This window comes from Acipenser ruthenus, chromosome 33 (assembly GCF_902713425.1).
Source record: "Acipenser ruthenus chromosome 33, fAciRut3.2 maternal haplotype, whole genome shotgun sequence".
In the NCBI taxonomy this organism is placed as follows: domain Eukaryota; kingdom Metazoa; phylum Chordata; class Actinopteri; order Acipenseriformes; family Acipenseridae; genus Acipenser; species Acipenser ruthenus.
Window position 1 is genome coordinate 523,112 of NC_081221.1, and position 19,062 is coordinate 542,173.

The window sequence follows — 19,062 nt, forward strand, 5'->3', positions numbered from 1 at the left end:
CACAGCATTGCCAAAGCTCTGTGGAAAAGAATACAACTCAAACTCAAAAATCAAATAATAAAAATCACACAGTCAAACAGAACAATACAAAGATAACCAGTATAATCCAGAACTTACAAAACTCATTCTATACATACACACACACACACACACACACACACACACACACACATTTCAGGAGACTAGGTCACACTGCATGGCACACCAGGGGAGACTTGGGGTTTGATACAGCAACGCTGCCTCAGACTAGGTGGAACCAGGTTTCAAGCTGAAGGAGTGGCTTTGTGTTCCCCCCTTTATAAATGTACCTGGCTGGCATAGAAGTGTCCGATGATCTTGACGATGACCTGCTCGTTCTCATCGGGGGTCTGCTCTCTCGGGACCACCACCTCTGCAGCGGTTAGGTTCTGGAGCTCATTCACCTTGTGGGGTTAGAACAATGGTGCATTACTGCTGTCAGCAGCTACAGCAGAGTGACTGTCTTTTGCCAGGTCTGTTATAATGAATTAAAATGCTTTTAATATGGGACGCTTGTATATATATATATATATATATATATATATATATATATATATATATATATATATATACATATATATATATATATACAATGCTTCCCTATGCTTTACCAGACCTCTCTGTGCTTTACAATGCTTCCCTATGCTTTACCAGACCTCTCTGTGCTTTACAATGCTTCCCTGTGCTTTACCAGACCTCTCTGTGCTTTACAATGCTTCCCTATACTTTACCATCCCTCTCTGTGCTTTACAATGCTTCCCTATGCTTTACCAGACCTCTCTGTGCTTTACAATGCTTCCCTATGCTTTACCACACCTCTCTGTGCTTTACAATGCTTCCCTGTGCTTTACCAGACCTCTCTGTGCTTTACAATGCTTCCCTATGCTTTACCAGACCTCTCTGTGCTTTACAATGCTTCCCTATGCTTTACCACACCTCTCTGTGCTTTACAATGCTTCCCTGTGCTTTACCAGACCTCTCTGTGCTTTACAATGCTTCCCTATGCTTTACCAGACCTCTCTGTGCTTTACAATGCTTCCCTATGCGTTACCACACTTCTCTGTGCTTTACAATGCTTGCCTGGGCTTTTCCACTCTTCTCTGTGCTTTACAATGCTTGCCTGTGCTTTTCCATGGTTTCACTGTGCTTTATTACACTTTTCTATGCTTTTACTATGGGATACTTTTATAAGGGATTTTGGTTCTAAGAGCTCCTGTAATTACTGCAGGGTACTTCAAACCAGGACCCTGCCACAGACTGGGCGTTAGGGGCGACTGGGAAAGGGTCTCTAAATCCTCAGTGAGTCCACTAGACAGCTCAGCTCTCAACACTGCAGCCCATGCAGGGGTCTCCGTGTCGCGTCTCTCACCGTCTTGCCCCCCTTGCCGATGACCCTCCCGGCGGCCGAGGCTGCCACCTTGATGTGCGTCTCCAGCTTCACCTCCTCTTTGGGGCCGAAGAAATTCTCCTCCTTCAACTTCCCGTAGAGCCGGCCCTGCGCCTGCCAAGCGGACAGTCAGAAAAACAGAGAGACCGTGACACAGACAGACAGAGAAAGAGAGAGAAAGAGAGTTAAGATAGACAGGCAGAGAGACAGACGGACAGAAACAGACAGTTAAGACAGACAGGCAGAGAGACAGAGGGACAGAAACAGACAGTTAAGACAGACAGGCAGAGAGACAGAGGGACAGAGACAGACAGTTAAGACAGACAGGCGAGAGACAGTCAAACAAAGAGAGAGACACACACACACAGTCAGAGAGAGTTTTAAAAACTGGGGAAAAAAAAACTTTATAGTGCTTCATTAATAGAGCTTTAATTGTATTTCTTACAAAACTAACAGGTGCCTGTCTGCAGGAACAAAACGAGGAAAGAGAAGAAATGAAACTGGGAACTGGATCAGTACCTTGAACTGAGCCTCCGGGGGTCCAGAAATAATCACCATCCTCATCTTGGAGTCTGGAGCCTCAGGGGGGGCGATCTACGAAGGAGCAGCCAGTTAATACACTCATTAAACCTGTTCCATTACAGTTACAGGCAGGTAAAAAAATAAAAAACCCACAAAATAACTGTATAATAACATATTGGGTCTGTACAAAATTATCTTTGATTTGAGATCCCGCCCTTCGCTATTCCTATTTTTACACAGTAATGGAAAACAAAATATAAAAAATAAATTTATAAAATAAAGAAGTTAACACTCAGATAGATACACACAGACAGAGAGACAGATAGTTGAGAGAGACACAGACAGACAGACAGACACACCTTGATGGAGGCCCCTGCAAAGCGGGACAGCTGTTTGATGTGCTGGCCCTGCTTGCCGATGATGGCCCCCACAGCCTGTGCAGGGATGAACACGTGGACTGTCTCCTGCTCTGGGGTCTGCTGGGGGGGGGAGGGGGGGGGGGGGGTGGAGTTACAACAACACTGTGCATCAAAACAGAGACCTTGTTCCTAGTACACTGAAGATGGAGCTAGAAATGCGCATTGATATCTAACAGTTAATCACATAATTAGTGACATGTTTAGAGAGAGTATATGTGCCGTTATAGAGCAATCCCTGAGCTGCCTTGCCTCAATCCTGCCCAGGAACGTGAATGGAAGGTGCGCTTACCCCGAATGACCCGTAGGGGGTGGCAGCTGAGTTCCCTGGCGGTGGCGGAGGTATGGCTGAGGTGGAGGAAGGGGGGAAGAGACCCAGAGCGTTGAGGTTCAAACCTGGGATTAAGTGGGCCTGGAGCTGGGGAGGGAACCAGGAGTAGAGGGGTATGTGTGAGCACAGAATACACAAGAGGGGGCGGTCCTGTACAGCACAGCAATGCAATGTAATTCACAGTACAGCACAGCAATGCAATGCAATGCAATTCACAGTACAGCACAGCAAGCAATGTAATTCACAGTACAGTACAGCACAGCAATGCAATGCAATTCACAGTACAGTACAGCACAGCAATGCAATGCAATTCACAGTACAGTACAGCAATGCAATGTAATTCGTAGTACAGCACAGCAATGCAATGTAATTCACAGTACAGTACAGTACAGCAATGCAATGTAATTCACAGTACAGTACAGCACAGCAATGCAATGCAATTCACAGTACAGTACAGCAATGCAATGTAATTCGTAGTACAGTACAGCAATGCAATGTAATTCACAGTACAGTACAGCAATGCAATGTAATTCACAGTACAGTACAGTACAGCAATGCAATGTAATTCACAGTACAGTACAGCACAGCAATGCAATGTAATTCACAGTACAGTACAGTACAGCAATGCAATGTAATTCACAGTACAGTACAGTACAGCAATGCAATGTAATTCACAGTACAGTACAGTACAGCAATGCAATGTAATTCACAGTACAGTACAGTACAGCAATGCAATGTAATTCACAGTACAGTACAGCAATGCAATGTAATTCACAGTACAGTACAGCAATGCAATGTAATTCACAGTACAGTACAGTACAGCAATGCAATGTAATTCACAGTACAGTACAGTACAGCAATGCAATGCAATTCACAGTACAGTACAGCAATGCAATGTAATTCGTAGTAGAGTACAGCAATGCAATGTAATTCACAGTACAGTACAGTACAGCAATGCAATGTAATTCACAGTACAGGACAGTACAACACGGCAATACACAGTATAGTACAACAATCAATGCAATGTGATTCACAGCACAGCACCGCGCAGCAATGCAATGTGATTCACAGTACAGACAGGAAGGCAGGCAAGCAGACTCACATTCATGGCAGCGACGTCGTTTTCGTACGCCTCCCTCACTTTCTTCATGATCTCCTCCTCAGCCTGGCAGCACGCCTCGATGGGGCCCTTCACCGTGATGGTGCGCTCGGGGTTATACAGGGTGAGGTCCTGCAGCCTGGGGGACAGGGGGACAGTACTGAAACGTGAATCACTGTGCACTTCTGTTCCAATCAGAAAGAGGCCAGCCACACATGTGAAATCGTGTGTGACTGACTGGAACGGGAATGGAAAAAACATGTGCCCTGGGCTAGGCTGGGCTGGGCTGGGCTGGACTGGACTGGACCTGGTGACACTGGTACGCAGTGCACAGACACTCACGGTGAGATGGTGATCTTGGTGTCAGTGTCCTGCTCCACTTTCTTCAGGTTCCTTCCCTCCTTGCCGATCAGGCGCCCCACAAAGTTGTTGTGAGCGAGGATCTTCAGGGGCACCTCCTCTGCCCTGATTGGACAAGCAACACGTTCAAGTCAAGCACTGATTGGACAAGCAACACAATCTAGCCAGCTCTCATTTGGATACAAAAAAATAAAAAATCTACAAATGTTTTGGTGTTTGGTTCCCTGTCTCCTACGTAACAAAAGTTTCCCAAAAGTTAAAGCATAGAAAAATGTGTAATGAAGCATGGCACAACATGGGGAAGCACTGTAAAGCACAGAGAGGTTTGGTAAAGCAGAGGGAAGCACTGTAAAGCAGAGAGGTATGGTAAAGCATAGGGAAGCACTGTAAAGCACAGAGAGGTTTGGTAAAGCAGAGGGAAGCACTGTAAAGCAGAGAGGTATGGTAAAGCATAGGGAAGCATTGTAAAGCACAGAGAGGTTTGGTAAAGCAGAGGGAAGCACTGTAAAGCAGAGAGGTATGGTAAAGCATAGGGAAGCATTGTAAAGCACGGAGAGGTATGGTAAAGCATAGGGAAGCATTGTAAAGCACAGAGAGGTATGGTAAAGCATAGGGAAGCATTGTAAAGCACAGAGAGGTCTGGTAAAGCATATTAATAAACATGGCACTTTTAGAAGGGCTACTCTCCCGACTAGCTGCCCTGTCTCCCTGCCCCGTTCCCCGGGTAGCTGCCCTGCCTCTCTCCCATGTTCCCTGGGTAGCTGCCCTGCCTCTCACCCCTGTTCCCTGGGTAGCTGCCCTGCCTCTCTCCCCTGTTCCCCGGGTAGCTGCCCTGCCTCTCTCCCCTGTTCCCTGGGTAGCTGCCCTGCCTCTCTCCCGTGTTCCCTGGGTAGCTGCCCTGCCTCCCTGTCCTGTTCCCTGGGTAGCTGCCCTGCCTCTCTCCCCTGTTCCCCAGGTAGCTGCCCTGCCTCTCTCCCCTATTCCCCGGGTAGCTGCCCTGCCTCCCTGTCCTGTTCCCTGGGTAGCTGCCCTGCCTCCCTGTCCTGTTCCCTGGGTAGCTGCCCTGCCTCCCTGTCCTGTTCCCCGGGTAGCTGCCCTGCCTCTCTCCCCTATTCCCCGGGTAGCTGCCCTGCCTCCCTGTCCTGTTCCCTGGGTAGCTGCCCTGCCTCCCTGTCCTGTTCCCTGGGTAGCTGCCCTGCCTCCCTGTCCTGTTCCCTGGGTAGCTGCCCTGCCTCCCTGTCCTGTTCCCTGGGTAGCTGCCCTGCCTCTCTCCCCTGTTCCCCGGGTAGCTGCCCTGCCTCCCTGTCCTGTTCCCTGGGTAGCTGCCCTGCCTCTCTCCCCTATTCCCCGGGTAGCTGCCCTGCCTCTCTGTCCTGTTCCCTCGGTAGCTGCCCTGCCTCCCTGTCCTGTTCCCTGGGTAGCTGCCCTGCCTCCCTGTCCTGTTCCCTGGGTAGCTGCCCTGCCTCCCTGTCCTGTTTCCTGGGTGAGACTCACGTCTTGGTGTCCTTGGCCTCCTGGTGCATGATGTCCAGGATCATCTTGCAGGCGGCGGAGCAGCCCTCGGGGGTCGAGTGGACGCTGATCGGCTTCTCAGCAGCGCCGGCGTTCTCCTTGCGGTGCACGTCTATCCTGAGGCACGGAGATCAGTGTACAGGGTCACACACACTCACAGACTCAATACATACATTAGGACTGTGTCAGTGTCTGTGTATGTGTGTGGCTCTGTTTCAGTGTGTGTGTGTGTGTGTGTCTCTGTATTAGTGTATGTGTGCACATGTGTGTTAGTGTGTGTGACTCTCTGGATGTCTATGTCTGTGTGTGTGTGTGCGTGTGTGTATCTCTGTGTGTGTCTTGATCTGTATGTGTAAGGACGTCTGCTCAGAAATAAATAATAATAATAATAATGTGTGTCTCTCTGTGTCTCTCAGTGTGTGTGTGTCTCAGTGTCTCTATCTGTATGTGTCTCTCAGTGTCTGTGTGTGCATGTGTGTGTGTCTCAGTGTCTCTATCTGTATGTGTCTCAGTGTCTGTGTGTGTAGGTATGTGTCTCTCAGTGTCTCATTGTCTATGTCTCTGTGTCTCTGTTGGACTCACTTGCTCTGGGTCTGCTTGGTGATGTTCCTGATGGTGGCCCCCTCCTTCCCGATGATAGCCCCTACATACTGCGTGGGTACGAGCAGTCTCAGGGGGATATCTGCATGCTGGTGTTTGTGGGGGGCCCCTGCTCCGGGGGAGCCTTGTCTAGGGGGCCCTCGGGAGCCATACCCTGCCCGCCTCCCGTTGTCGGGCCCCTGCTGGCCCCCCTGCACTGACTCCTCGTCAGGGATGTAGGAGACCTGCAGGGAGTTGTTCTCGAACTGGTATCCGTTCAGCTTCTGAATCGCCCTGAGGAGGGAGGGACAGGTCAGAGGTTAACACCGTCTTCATAGATCCACTCTCAGCTAGCGTTGCACAAATCGATTATTCGGATCGAGCACTCCACATAAATCAGGTGCTGACTGATTCCCGATTCCTTTTTTAATTTTATTTATTTATTTATGTATTCATTTTAACACGAACATCCAAGAAATCTCTTTAAATCGTTGGTCAAACAGCTGCAAAAAACAAAACAAAAAAACGCTTTGCACTACGTCACTGATACCTCTATAGGGCAGCAGAGAGGTGCTATTGTGCACTGCAAGGCAAACTGCTTCCAGAACTACCTTAACTTGAGTCGGTACCTCAAAAATCTCTCTGTATCAAGTCAGGGTGCACAGTGTAGTGAAAGAAAACAAACACAAAAAAAACAGTTTAGATTGCAAAAAAAAAATATTATCATTGCATCGTTATTATTTTTATTATAATATACATTTCTTTGCATGTGAACGTGTAGTAGACTGTTACAGTGCTTCCTCAGTATTTTTCAGTTCAACAGTTCACTAAAAACCATGGATGGGTGCTTGATGCAGTTCAGGGGGATTCATCCCAGGCCTGTAAAATGCTCTAATTCAGGTTTAGTACATTGTACTATATTCTCCTCTAAAGGCCCTTCACTAAGTCACTGTTTTCAGTATGTCACTGTTTCTTGATGTGACTTTAATGCAATGGGTGTTGCTGTATGCTAAGCCACAGACAGATGGCGCTGGTTGCACAGAAGATGTTTTGTGTGTCTCAAGTGTGCGTGTTTGTGTGTCTCAGTGTGTGTGTGTGTATGCATTTACATGCCTTTCTTTACGGTTTGTATACAAACTTTTAACATGCAAAACTATCACCAAGACCAAAAGTTATGGTCCAGAGTAATTCACAAAGCATGCATTTGACACTTTTTCTTAGCGTTATAAAAGCAGTAAAAGCAGAGCAAAGTGTAATAAAGCACGGTGAAAGCACAGATAAGGATTGTAAAACCCAGAGAGGTGTGGTAAAGCATATTAAAAAGAAACCAGGGTAAACTAACCCTTCTAAAAGTTTCCCACAGTAAAAGCACAGCAAAGTGTAATACAGCACAGTGAAAGCATTGTAACGCACAGAGAGGTAGTAAGCATGGCAAACCTGGGTATGGGAGATGCATAGCATGGGGTACACCTCTCTAAGGGGACGCAGATGCTTGATGAAGCTGCACACTTACTGTCTGGCTTGGTCCCGCGTTTCGTATGTCACGTTTACCACAGCGGTCTCGCTATCCGTGTTCACTGTGGGAGGAGAGGAGAGGGAGAGTGTAAGCAGGGCACAGACAAACGTCTTGACTGGAAGCGTTTCTGGATGTCTTCAAACCAATCAGCAGACTTTCTCAATGCAGCCGACGCGCTAGTCACTGAACAGACAGACAGACAGACAGACAGACAGACAGACAGAGTGAGAGGAGGTTGTCCGTACATCTTCAGTCTTTCTGATCAGTAGAAAACCCATCTGAAACCCAGTGTTAGAGTAAGTGCAGTAAAGTTAGGAGTAACTGCAGTAAGGTTAGGAGTAACTGCAGTAAGATTAGGAGTAACTGCAGTAAGATTAGGAGTAACTGCAGTAAGGTTAGAAGTAACTGCAGTAAGATTAGGAGTAACTGCAGTAAGGTTAGGAGTAGCTGCAGTAAGATTAGGAGTAACTGCAGTAAGGTTAGGAGTAACTGCAGTAAGGTTAGGAGTAACTGCAGTAAGGTTAGGAGTAACTGCAGTAAGGTTAAGAGTAACTGCAGTAAGGTTAGGAGTAACTGCAGTAAGGTTAGGAGTAACTGCAATAAGGTTAGGAGTAACTGCAATAAGGTTAGGAGTAACTGCAGTAAGGTTAGGAGTAACTGCAGTAAGGTTAAGAGTAACTGCAATAAGGTTAAGAGTAACTGCAGTAAGGTTAAGAGTAACTGCAGTAAGGTTAAGAGTAACTGCAATAAGGTTAAGAGTAACTGCAGTAAGGTTAAGAGTAACTGCAATAAGGTTAGGAGTAACTGCAGTAAGGTTAGGAGTAACTGCAGTAAGGTTAAGAGTAACTGCAATAAGGTTAGGAGTAACTGCAGTAAGGTTAGGAGTAACTGCAGTAAGGTTAGGAGTAACTGCAGTAAGGTAAGGGTTGCTCGTAATGGTTGCAAACATCATACAAAGACAAAGGGAAAAGGTCACCTGAATCGGTTTTGAAAGCTGTATTACCTTGCTCACAGTTCTCCACAGTCCCATACTGGGCCAACAGACCATCTAGTACCTGCAAAGAAACACAAGAAGCCACACGATATGAATGTGTACGAGACAGCATGTATACACCACCAGCATGTACACTGCACACACCCTACTGCATACAAACCCAGCAGCTGACCTCTGTATCTGAGAAAAGTTTACCCACACTAAAAATACAGCAATGTGTAATAAAGCACAGCACAGTGAAAGCACGGTAAAGCATGGTGAAGCACAGGGAAGCACTGCAAAGCACAGAGAGGTCTGGTAAAGCATATTAAAAAACAACAAAAACAAACATGGTAAACTAACCCTTATAAAAGTTTCCCATAGTAAAAGCACAGCACAGTGTAATACAGTACAGTGAAAGCACGGTAAAGCATAAGGACGCATTGTACAGACATGTATGATAAAGCATATTAAAAAACAAACAAAAAACATGGTACACTTTTTTTTAAGAGATATCTTTGACAATGGTTATCAAATTGTAAATATTTAACACTTGGAAAACTAAACTCTCTAAAGTATTAACACCCATTATACACGTTTATCATGGGATTTTTGCACTTTTATTATTATTATTTATTTCTTAGCAGACACCCTTATCCAGGGCGACTTACAATTGTTACAAGATATCACATTTTTACATACAATTACATTCTTTTTTACACATTATTTTTACATACAATTACCCATTTGTACAGTTGGGTTTTTACTGGAGCAATCTAGGTAAAGTACCTTGCTCAAGGGTACAGCAGCAGTGTCCCCCACCTGGGATTGAACCCACGACCCTCCTGTCAAGAGTCCAGAGCCCTGACCACTACTCCACACGTTTACCATACGTATACCAGTTTACCCTGGTTTGCCATGTTTTTATGAATTTGCTTTACCAGACCTCTCTCTGCTTTGCAATGCTTCCCTATGCTTTACCAGACCTCTCTGTGCTTTACAATGCTTCCCTATGCTTTACCAGACCTCTCTGTGCTTTACAATGCTTCCCGATGCTTTACCATACCTCTCTATGCTTTACAATGCTTCCCTATGCTTTACCAGACCTCTCTGTGCTTTACAATGCTTCCCTATGCTTTACCATAACTCTTTGTGCTTTACAAAGCTTCCCTATGCTTTACCAGACCTCTCTGTGCTTTACAATGCTTCCCTATGCTTTACCAGACCTCTCTGTGCTTTACAATGCTTGCCTATGCTTTACCAGACCTCTCTGTGCTTTACAATGCTTCCCTATGCTTTACCAGACCTCTCTGTGCTTTACAATGCTTGCCTATGCTTTACCAGACCTCTCTGTGCTTTACAATGCTTCCCTATGCTTTACCAGACCTCTCTGTGCTTTACAATGCTTGCCTATGCTTTACCAGACCTCTCTGTGCTTTACAATGCTTCCCTATGCTTTACCAGACCTCTCTGTGCTTTACAATGCTTGCCTATGCTTTACCATGCTGTCACTGTGCTTTATTACACTTTGCTGTGCTTTTACTGTGGGAAACTTGTATAAGGGACTCCTAAACACATGATCCAGCGCTGAAGACATGAAGTCCAGAACTCACCTCCCATTGCAGGTGTGGGGGAATGTTCCGGATTTGGATTTTACGAGTCCTGAAATAAATAATAATAAAAAAATAAATATGTTAATAAAAGACAATTAAATAAAAAAACAGTCAAAACACACACACAGACACACACACACACACACACTGGTTCAGTAGTATTTAATGCCCCCCCCCCCCCCCCCCCAGTAATATTTAGGGTCCCATCGGCTGAGTCTGGTCCTGTTAGTGACAGCAGGGGTGACACTCGCAGTCCCACACCAAGACAAGCCTGACTCCACCACACACTGACAGCACCTGACGAAATCAGACCCACTGAGCAAACCAAACTATACTACTAATGAAAACACATGAACAAACAACATGCTGCACTGTCCTTCCCGAACCCTAACCCGAACCGTAACCCTCCGACGCGCTCCCTCTCTGTCTCCCCCTCTGCTTTACACTCACACACACACAGAGACAGAGCACTTCCTCTCCTGGCTATTTTTGACAGGGAATTCCACCCGTGTGTCTCATTATAAATACGAGCAGCTGGCTGCCTCCGCATTAGCGGCTGTAACAGTATCTCTGGGTTCACAGCACTACACTGCTTCAGTGCATGATGTCACCCAAACACTTCCACTGGAAATACAGCCTTGAAGAAAACTCACATGGGAGACACACTGACACACTCACAAACTAACTAACACACACAAACTTATACACTAGCACAAACTCACAGACACACTAACACACAAACACATGCACACTCAAGCAGATGCACTCAAACACACACTGAGATACACACAGTCATTTGCACTTTTAAAAGCTGCTGAAGTGACATCACAACCATCACAGAAAGAGATCTGTGCAAATCTCCCATCCAAGCACCAGCTGCAAGTCACTGCTCATCCATCAGCTTTAATATTTTAGGAAAACAAGGAAGGGGCCAGCGCCTTGAGGGTTAATGCAGCCGGAATGCCTGGAATGTCTCAGAGATTCTGAAGCCCAGCAGAATCTTTTTTTTTTCAAGAGAGAGAGAGAGGGAGAGAGAGAGAGAGAGAGAGAGAGAGAGAGAGAGAGAGAGAGAGAGAGAACGAGAGAGACACGCCCCAATCCTGTCCAACAACCCGGCTGAACACTACAAGACACCCCCCCCCCCCCATGGGGGGAGGAGCAAAAAGGGAGGTGCCAGCTCGGTTGTCAGCGCCACGGCCACACCCCTCCCCACACCACCTGACTTCCAATCAGCAAGGTTTTTCTTTCACAGAAATCTATGCAGTCTGTAGGCTCACAATGGGCAGTGTTCAGACAGCACTTACTGAGTTTGCACCACCTCCTAATGCAGGGGTGTCAAACTTAGTTCCTGGAGGGCCGCAGTGTCTTCTGGCTTTCGTTCCACCCGAGCTCTCAATTACTTAATTGGTCTAATTATTTGATTAACTGGACACATTTAACACTTCTCTTCAGGCCTCAAAATGTTTCATAGGTAGTGTACCTTGAATCAAGTGCATTTTTAAAACCATTAACTGTAAAAGACCTTGAAAAATATTAAATATGTCAAATTCAACAAATAATTAGATCAATTATGTTAATTGAGAGCTTAAGTTGGAATGAAAACCAGAAGACCCTGCAGCCCTCGAGGACTGGAGTTTGACACCCCTGTCCTAATGTTTCAGAGTAACAAGGAACAGCTGAGGTGCATTACTCTTAAAGACTAGACAGATGTCACAGTAGCTTTTTATGATGTTTTTAATATGCTTTAACATGCCTCTCTCTGCTTTACAATGCTTCCCTATGCTTTACCACACCTCTCTGTGCTTTACAATGCTTCCCTATGCTTTACCATACCTCTCTGTGCTTTACAATGCTTCCCTATGCTTTACCAGACCTCTCTGTGCTTTACAATGCTTCCCTATGCTTTACCAGACCTCTCTGTGCTTTACAATGCTTCCCTATGCTTTACCATGCTTTCACTGTGCTTTCTTGCATTACTTGAATTACAATTTTATTTCATTTATTTGATAGGTTTTTGTTAGGTGCCTTCACCCTGCTGTTCAGTTATACTTATTTGCCATAGGCACACACATATATGGCTGTCAATTAACTGAAGTTAACTACTGAGATTCATTTTTCTAACTCATGTTAATCACACTACTCTGTCTTGACCCTCTGAGCATAGCATAATTCTTTCCCTGCGGCACCATTTTAATACACTCACGCGCATGCAATGAGAAAGTTAGTCATAGAAATACTTTATGGAGCAAAGTATTAAAAGTGAAGAACTTGTGAATGGGAAGTTTATGTGGTCATGACAGTTTTCCTCACAACGTGTTTGACGTACTTTTCAGGAAATGTGTTGCTATGAAGTTCTGATTTAGGAAAAAAAAATCGGCCGTACCAATGCAGATTACTCAATTCATAGTCATTTAAGGGAGGGGATATTTAAATGTCCGTGTCTGCTTACTAAGTAGGAAACTTAGACCTGGACCTGGCAGCCATCAGTTCTTTCGTTTTGTACAAGGAATTCACCAGGGAAAATATCAGTAGGAGAGATTTCATCTTGAAGCTAGCCACAGTGCTTCAGAAGAAACATTTCGATCAGAAAACTGCAAAGCTGCAGGCTGCAGCAGCTCAACCTGGATTCTGTGCTGCGAGTGACACACTTTTCGTTACTTTCGTTTTAGATTAAAAACCACTTCTGTTTTTACAGTTTTGTATGTACATAAACCTCTTTACACACTAGTTTCTTTTGAAATGTTTATTTTATTATAGTTTTTTTTTTTTTTTGAAGTAGTGCTTTATATGTGGTAAACCCGTTTATGTTTAATTGTTCATTTCAATACTGTGTTTCGGCTGTGCAGATGTTTGATATGAAGTGCTTGAATAACATTTGTGAGCTGTATCTGATAGTTTGTCTTTCATTTTAATATTGATGATGTTTAAAATGTGCCGTGATAATGACTGTCGTCGGTGGTTGTAGGTATGAGTATAACCGCAGCGGCTCTAGTGTTAAAGTAGTCCATAAATGTACATTTTGTGTGTGTGTGGTTTTTTTTTTTGGGGGGGGGGGGTATGTTTTGTACAGCCTTTCTGCTGGAGATTGTGTAAGATTACGTCACAAGAACGGGATCTTGACTGCTGAAACCTCATGAGCCACAAGCACGATTCCTGCTCCGGTTTACATGGGTTTTACAGCTATTTTTATCGTGAGAAAGCGATTGACCCTTTCCTTAAAGTCGCGCTGCCAAAAGGACGTTCTTTTGCTGTTTCACGATGCATTCGCATGACAACATCACACAGTCATGACTGTAGAGTTGATTTTCACGTGCATGTAAACCCAGCCATGAATGCTTTGTTATTTTTAGACAATTTTAACTTATTAATAAAAGACAAAACAGCAATGAAAAACTTCAGTACAGGATACACTTTTGAAGGAAACTGATAAGAAAATATACAGTATAATCTGAAATGCATTAAGGTGAAAAATAAACTGACTCCATTGTGATTTAGCAGTTGGTTCAAACAATTTAACAGCAAATGCTGGCGTTTTTCTGTATAATTCTGTGTAAATAAATCTAAAACTATAAAGGGGCAACAATGTTAATCCAGAAGTAGGACAACAGGTTTTTTATGCTGGGTCGGTTTTTGGATGATGATGATAATAATAATAATAATAATAATAATAATAATAATAATAATAATAATAATAATAATAATAATAATAATAATAATACATTCCAAATTTCACTTCATGCAAACATTCCAGGGGGCGTTTTACAAAAGAAATACAAAAAATCCTGTGTCTAATATATAATCCAGCTAGAAATAAACAGACCCAAAAAATACATTTTTAAACAGGATTTAAAATATTAAATTGTGCTAGCATCCCTGATATGAATCAGGAGTAAGTTCCAAAGACGAGGGGCATTATAACTAAATGTCGTGGCTCTGACAGAGTTCAAACGCATTTCAGGGACTGTCAGAAGATTAGCCTTTTCCGATCTCAGGGAACAACCCAGGATATATGGGGTCAGCAGATCTGGATGATAAGACGGTCCAAAACTACGTACGCCCTTATAGGTAATATGAAGAAGACTGTAGAACAATAATAATAATCATAATCACAATCATAATCCAAACTTGAATGAGATAGAGGCAGTAATTGTATCAATTAAATATGCAACTAAAACCAAGATTAACTAAGATTAACATTTTTTATCGCAATTCATTTTTTTTAAATTGCTTGACAGCCCTAATATATGATATATATACACACACACACAAAGATAGATAGATAGATAGATAGATAGATAGATAGATAGATAGATAGATAGATAGATAGATAGATAGATAGATAGATAGATAGATAGATAGATACTGTGAAAGCTGGCACTTGGATAAGCCAATAAAAATAAACCGTATGGAACCCTTTAAGCTGCATGTATATAAGACACCGAGGCATAGGTGGGGAGTGAGGTCCTTTAATTAGCAGAGCCTACTCAATCGCCTTATCCCCCCTGACACACTGTCTATCTGGGGCATAGGGTGTCAGAGTCACTGGTAGGGGAGCAGAAAACCAGCTGGCTGGAAAAGGAGAGGGGAGATGGGAGAGGAAAGATGGGCAAGATTATTATTATTATTATTTATTTCTTAGCAGACACCCTTATCCACGGCGATTTACAGTCATAAACAAAAATACACTTCAAGAATCACAGTACAAGTAATAATACAATTAAGAGCAAGATAAATACAATGACTTTGGTTCTAGCAAGTACAAGTATGACAAAATACGATTCAATAGTGGAGCAGATAACAGTGTCAGTGATAGTTAGATCAGGATATAATTAAATACAAAATACTACAGATTAAATAACACTTGACAGATTACAGTACTCTAAAGTATAGGATTTAATGCAGTAAAATAGGGGGCAGATAAGAGAAAGTAAAGCGCATTTAAGGAAGAGTGGTAAGTGTCCAGGGGAAAAAAAAGAGTTCTACAGGTGCTGTCTGAAGAGGTGAGTCTTGAGGAGGGGCCGGAAGGTGGTCAGGGACTGGGCAGTCCTAACATCTGTAGGAAGGTCATTCCACCACTGCGGGGCGAGGGTGAAGAAGGAGAGGGCTCTGGAGGCAGGGGAGCGTAAAGGAGGTAGAGCCAGTCTTCTAGTGCAGGCGGAGCGGAGAGGTCGAGTGGGGGTGTAGGGAGAGATGAGGGTCTGGAGGTAGCTGGGTGCAGTCTAGTCAAAGCATCTGTAGGCGAGTACAAGAGTCTTGAACTGGATGCGAGCGGTGATCGGTGATCGGGAGGGAGCGGGAAAGATATGAGAGAGAGAGAGAGAGAGAGAGAGAGAGAGAGAGAGAGAGAGGGGGGGAGGGGGTGGGGGTGAGGGGCCTGACATGCATTTCAAAGGCTTCGTGAATACAATGAGGAAGAGGGAGGGGACACTGCAAACAACAACCAGGGTGGAAAAAATGAGTCTGGTCGGGAAAAGAGAGAGGGGAGGAAAGATCAAACCCAAAAGAGAACTGGCTGTGCATCGTGGGGCCTCAATCCCAAAGCAAGTGCAAAGAGCAAAGAGCAGAGGAGGAAAGCAACCAGAGCACTGGGGTTATAAGAGCAGCACAGAAAGGATGGGGCTGCAGGTACTGCGAGAGAGGAGGGAGCAGTTCAGCTACTGCTCGTGGTGTCCTGCTGGTTTTGTAGCTCTGGAGCAGGGGTGTTAGTTTAAGTTTCCTTTCCGTTTAAACTCCACGATTAAACACGTTTAAACGTCTAACACTTTAACATACTGGGTATGTTTGTGACCAATCAGAAAAGCCCTCCATCACTGCAACATGTATCTGTGTATAAGACTGCATGTGTCTATGGAAAAAGACTGAGGAAATCTTAAATATAAAATAAACTGCCCTGTACTGTACACTTACAACTATGCAAAAACTAAGGCCGCTAACCTCAATTTTGCGCTGCATATTTTTTTATACAATTCAATACAATTAGATTTTATATTGTGCGGTTATACGTTTGAGCGACATTCTCTAACACTCCTAGTACACTCCACATAAAATAAACTCTAAAAGGGGAAGTAGTATTCTTAAAGGGGAACTGGTTTTAGCCGTAATGCTCAAAAATGACAAGATAATCATCTCATTAGACTGGGGATCAGATTAAACCTCACGTCCATTAATCTCGCCTGGATCACCACTAAAAAAAAACACCTTTAAAACAAACCCGAAAGAGAAATTCCTCCCGCCCCTGCTAGCAGTGCCCCCCCCCCCCCACCCCCACCCCCACCCCCTCCCTTTCATCTTCACATTCGTGCCTCTCGCTCATTCTTCCCACCCTGATTGAATTCCTTCCTGTCTCAACAAGATGGCTTCTGATTACTCTCTTTCCTCTGAACTCTGACCTTGTTGACAATCCCGCCCTCTCCCCCTCCCTGGGCTTTTTCCTCCATTTTAGCTCTCGCTCACAGCAGCACACTAAACTCGCTCACCACTCACACGCAGACTCACTCATGTACTGACAAACACACACACAGGAACACACACACACAGGAACACACAAACTGACACACACACACACACAGGAAAACACAAACTGACACACACACACACACAGGAACACACAAACTGACACACACACACACACATGCACACGCACACACAGGAACACACCGACACAGGCTCAGTCGCCCACACACACACATATACTCAAGCACTGACACACGCACACAGGAACACACTGGCTCATGTTACAGGTTGTCGTGACTGTGGTATCTTTCTGTGTTTAGGTTTTAGAATGTTTGCAAATAATAATAATAATAATAATAATAATAATAATAATAATAATAATAATAATAATAATAATAATAATACAATTGTATGGATTTTTTTTTCAATTGAATGGATGTGGTGGTCTTAAAAAAAACAAAAATAATGAAAAGCAAAACCCATGGCAAATCTGTCTTCTGTGTGTTTTTAAAAACCATGCTAGTTAACTCTGAGAGGCCCACGCTGCAAAATCCAGGTCAAAGGTCAGTCCAGGAAACTGCTTTCACAGGAAGTAGCAGCGCTTATATTCCATTGCAACTTCCTGCCATTTTTCAAACAGACGAATGGAGGAGCGACAGCATTCCATTACAGCACAGAAACCAGGCTGACACAGATTCAGTCAGGACACCCACAGCACTCTGCATTCTGTGGTCTCCAAAAACACTTTGCAATACATAACCTGCCAGGGAAATAACCCACTACAACTTCTAAAGCTCACAGTATACAATGTTGCTTTCAAGCTAACACAATTTTTAATTCAAGTACAGCTCTGGCCAAAAGTTTTGCATCACCTAGAATTTTAGGATTGAGACAAATAAAATAATAATAATAATAATAATAATAATAATAATAATAATAATAATAATAATAATAATAACAACATGACCATAATTTTGATCTTTTATTGAACATCATGTAATCAAAGAAACTACAAAAATCATATCGCAAAAGTCTACTGGAAGCCATAACAGTATTTCACGTTAGATTTCAAAATGTCACATTTCTCAATTTTTTCGTTAAGTATATGGAAAACTACAAAGCGTTATGCAATTCAATAAGTTGACGTAACATTATTTCAGCAGGTTTTCATTAGACTTTATGAAGTTATGATGCAAAACTTTTGGCCATAGCTGTATGTTGCACTATTATTAAGCAGTATTTACATCCATAGTTTACCCTGGTTTGTCATGTTTTATAACATGATTTCCAATGCCTCGCTGTGCTTTGCAATGCTTCCACTGTGATTTATTACACGTGGCTATGATTTTATGGGGAAACGTTTATGGGGGTGTCCCGTGCTGTTGCACGATCAAAGCCCTGGCGCGGCGGGTCAGTGGTCCCCTCTCATCTTTAAACATGATGGCCACATTTCCACATTCATCAACCTCGGCCGTTCCTGACCCGGAGTAGGGTCAGAGGAAGGGGTCAGTCTTCAATCAGCAAGGGCCAACAAGCACCAAGCCCCCTTCCCCCTCAAGCCCCCCAACAATAGCCCATCTGTTTAATCCGATTGGGTGGCTACACTGGACAGAGTCCCCCCCCCCCCCCCCCCAATCCCCAAGACAAAGAACTCAATAAATGACTGATAGTTTATAATGAGGCAATGGGGGTCTCACTACCTCCCTTGTTGTAATGTCTGCCGGTACAGGGATACTGTTAGACCCCGTACCACAAGGAAAGAGACTCAGTATTAGCATTGCATTATTAGTTAGATGATTGTAGGTCAGAGTAATAGCTAGGAATGGCAAATCATAGTCTTGACAGAATTCATTATATTGTTGTATCAACTCCTATTTATTATTATTATTTTTTAAAAGATCCAAACAGCTAATTTAATGCCACACATTCAGTCAGTGAGTGACTGGTAAAAAAAAAATAATGTAATAAAATGAAAAAAGTTAAATTAGTAAAATAGTGAGTTATCAGTTTATCAATTACTTTTCTTCTCATTATATATGTCACATGATATCAGTGTATTTTACAACTACTTTTGAATATTTTCTTTATTTTTGCTATTATGCACACACATATACATATTCAAAAGCACAATTGTGAAGGGCAATCCTTCTGTATTTAAAGGGTAACCTGACATGGTGTATTAGGAGTCGCAAAAAAAGTCTACCAGAAATCATAATAGCAGTACAGTAGTATTTTATGTTAGATTTCAAAATGCCATATTTTTCCATTTTTGTCAGTTCTTCC

At 43.6% G+C, this 19,062-nt stretch overlaps 1 protein-coding gene across 2 annotated transcripts in view; it reads right to left on the reverse strand.

Moving 5' to 3' along the window:
* LOC117433348 (insulin-like growth factor 2 mRNA-binding protein 1) overlaps positions 1–19,062 on the reverse strand; it is a 53,481-nt gene that overhangs the window by 7,726 nt on the left and 26,693 nt on the right. The window contains exons 3-14 of one of the 2 annotated variants that reach the window (XM_034055518.3): positions 10,327–10,375; positions 8,744–8,795; positions 7,738–7,801; positions 6,228–6,518; positions 5,628–5,762; positions 4,116–4,238; positions 3,777–3,912; positions 2,636–2,761; positions 2,287–2,403; positions 1,925–1,999; positions 1,388–1,519; positions 309–422 (exon numbers count right to left, since the gene is read on the reverse strand). In XM_034055518.3, coding sequence (XP_033911409.1) covers positions 309–422; positions 1,388–1,519; positions 1,925–1,999; positions 2,287–2,403; positions 2,636–2,761; positions 3,777–3,912; positions 4,116–4,238; positions 5,628–5,762; positions 6,228–6,518; positions 7,738–7,801; positions 8,744–8,795; positions 10,327–10,375 — 1,414 coding nt within the window. Of the gene's footprint in view, positions 1–308; positions 423–1,387; positions 1,520–1,924; positions 2,000–2,286; positions 2,407–2,635; positions 2,762–3,776; positions 3,913–4,115; positions 4,239–5,627; positions 5,763–6,227; positions 6,519–7,737; positions 7,802–8,743; positions 8,796–10,326; positions 10,376–19,062 lie in introns of both variants that reach the window. The other variant, XM_034055517.3, reaches the window with a different exon arrangement.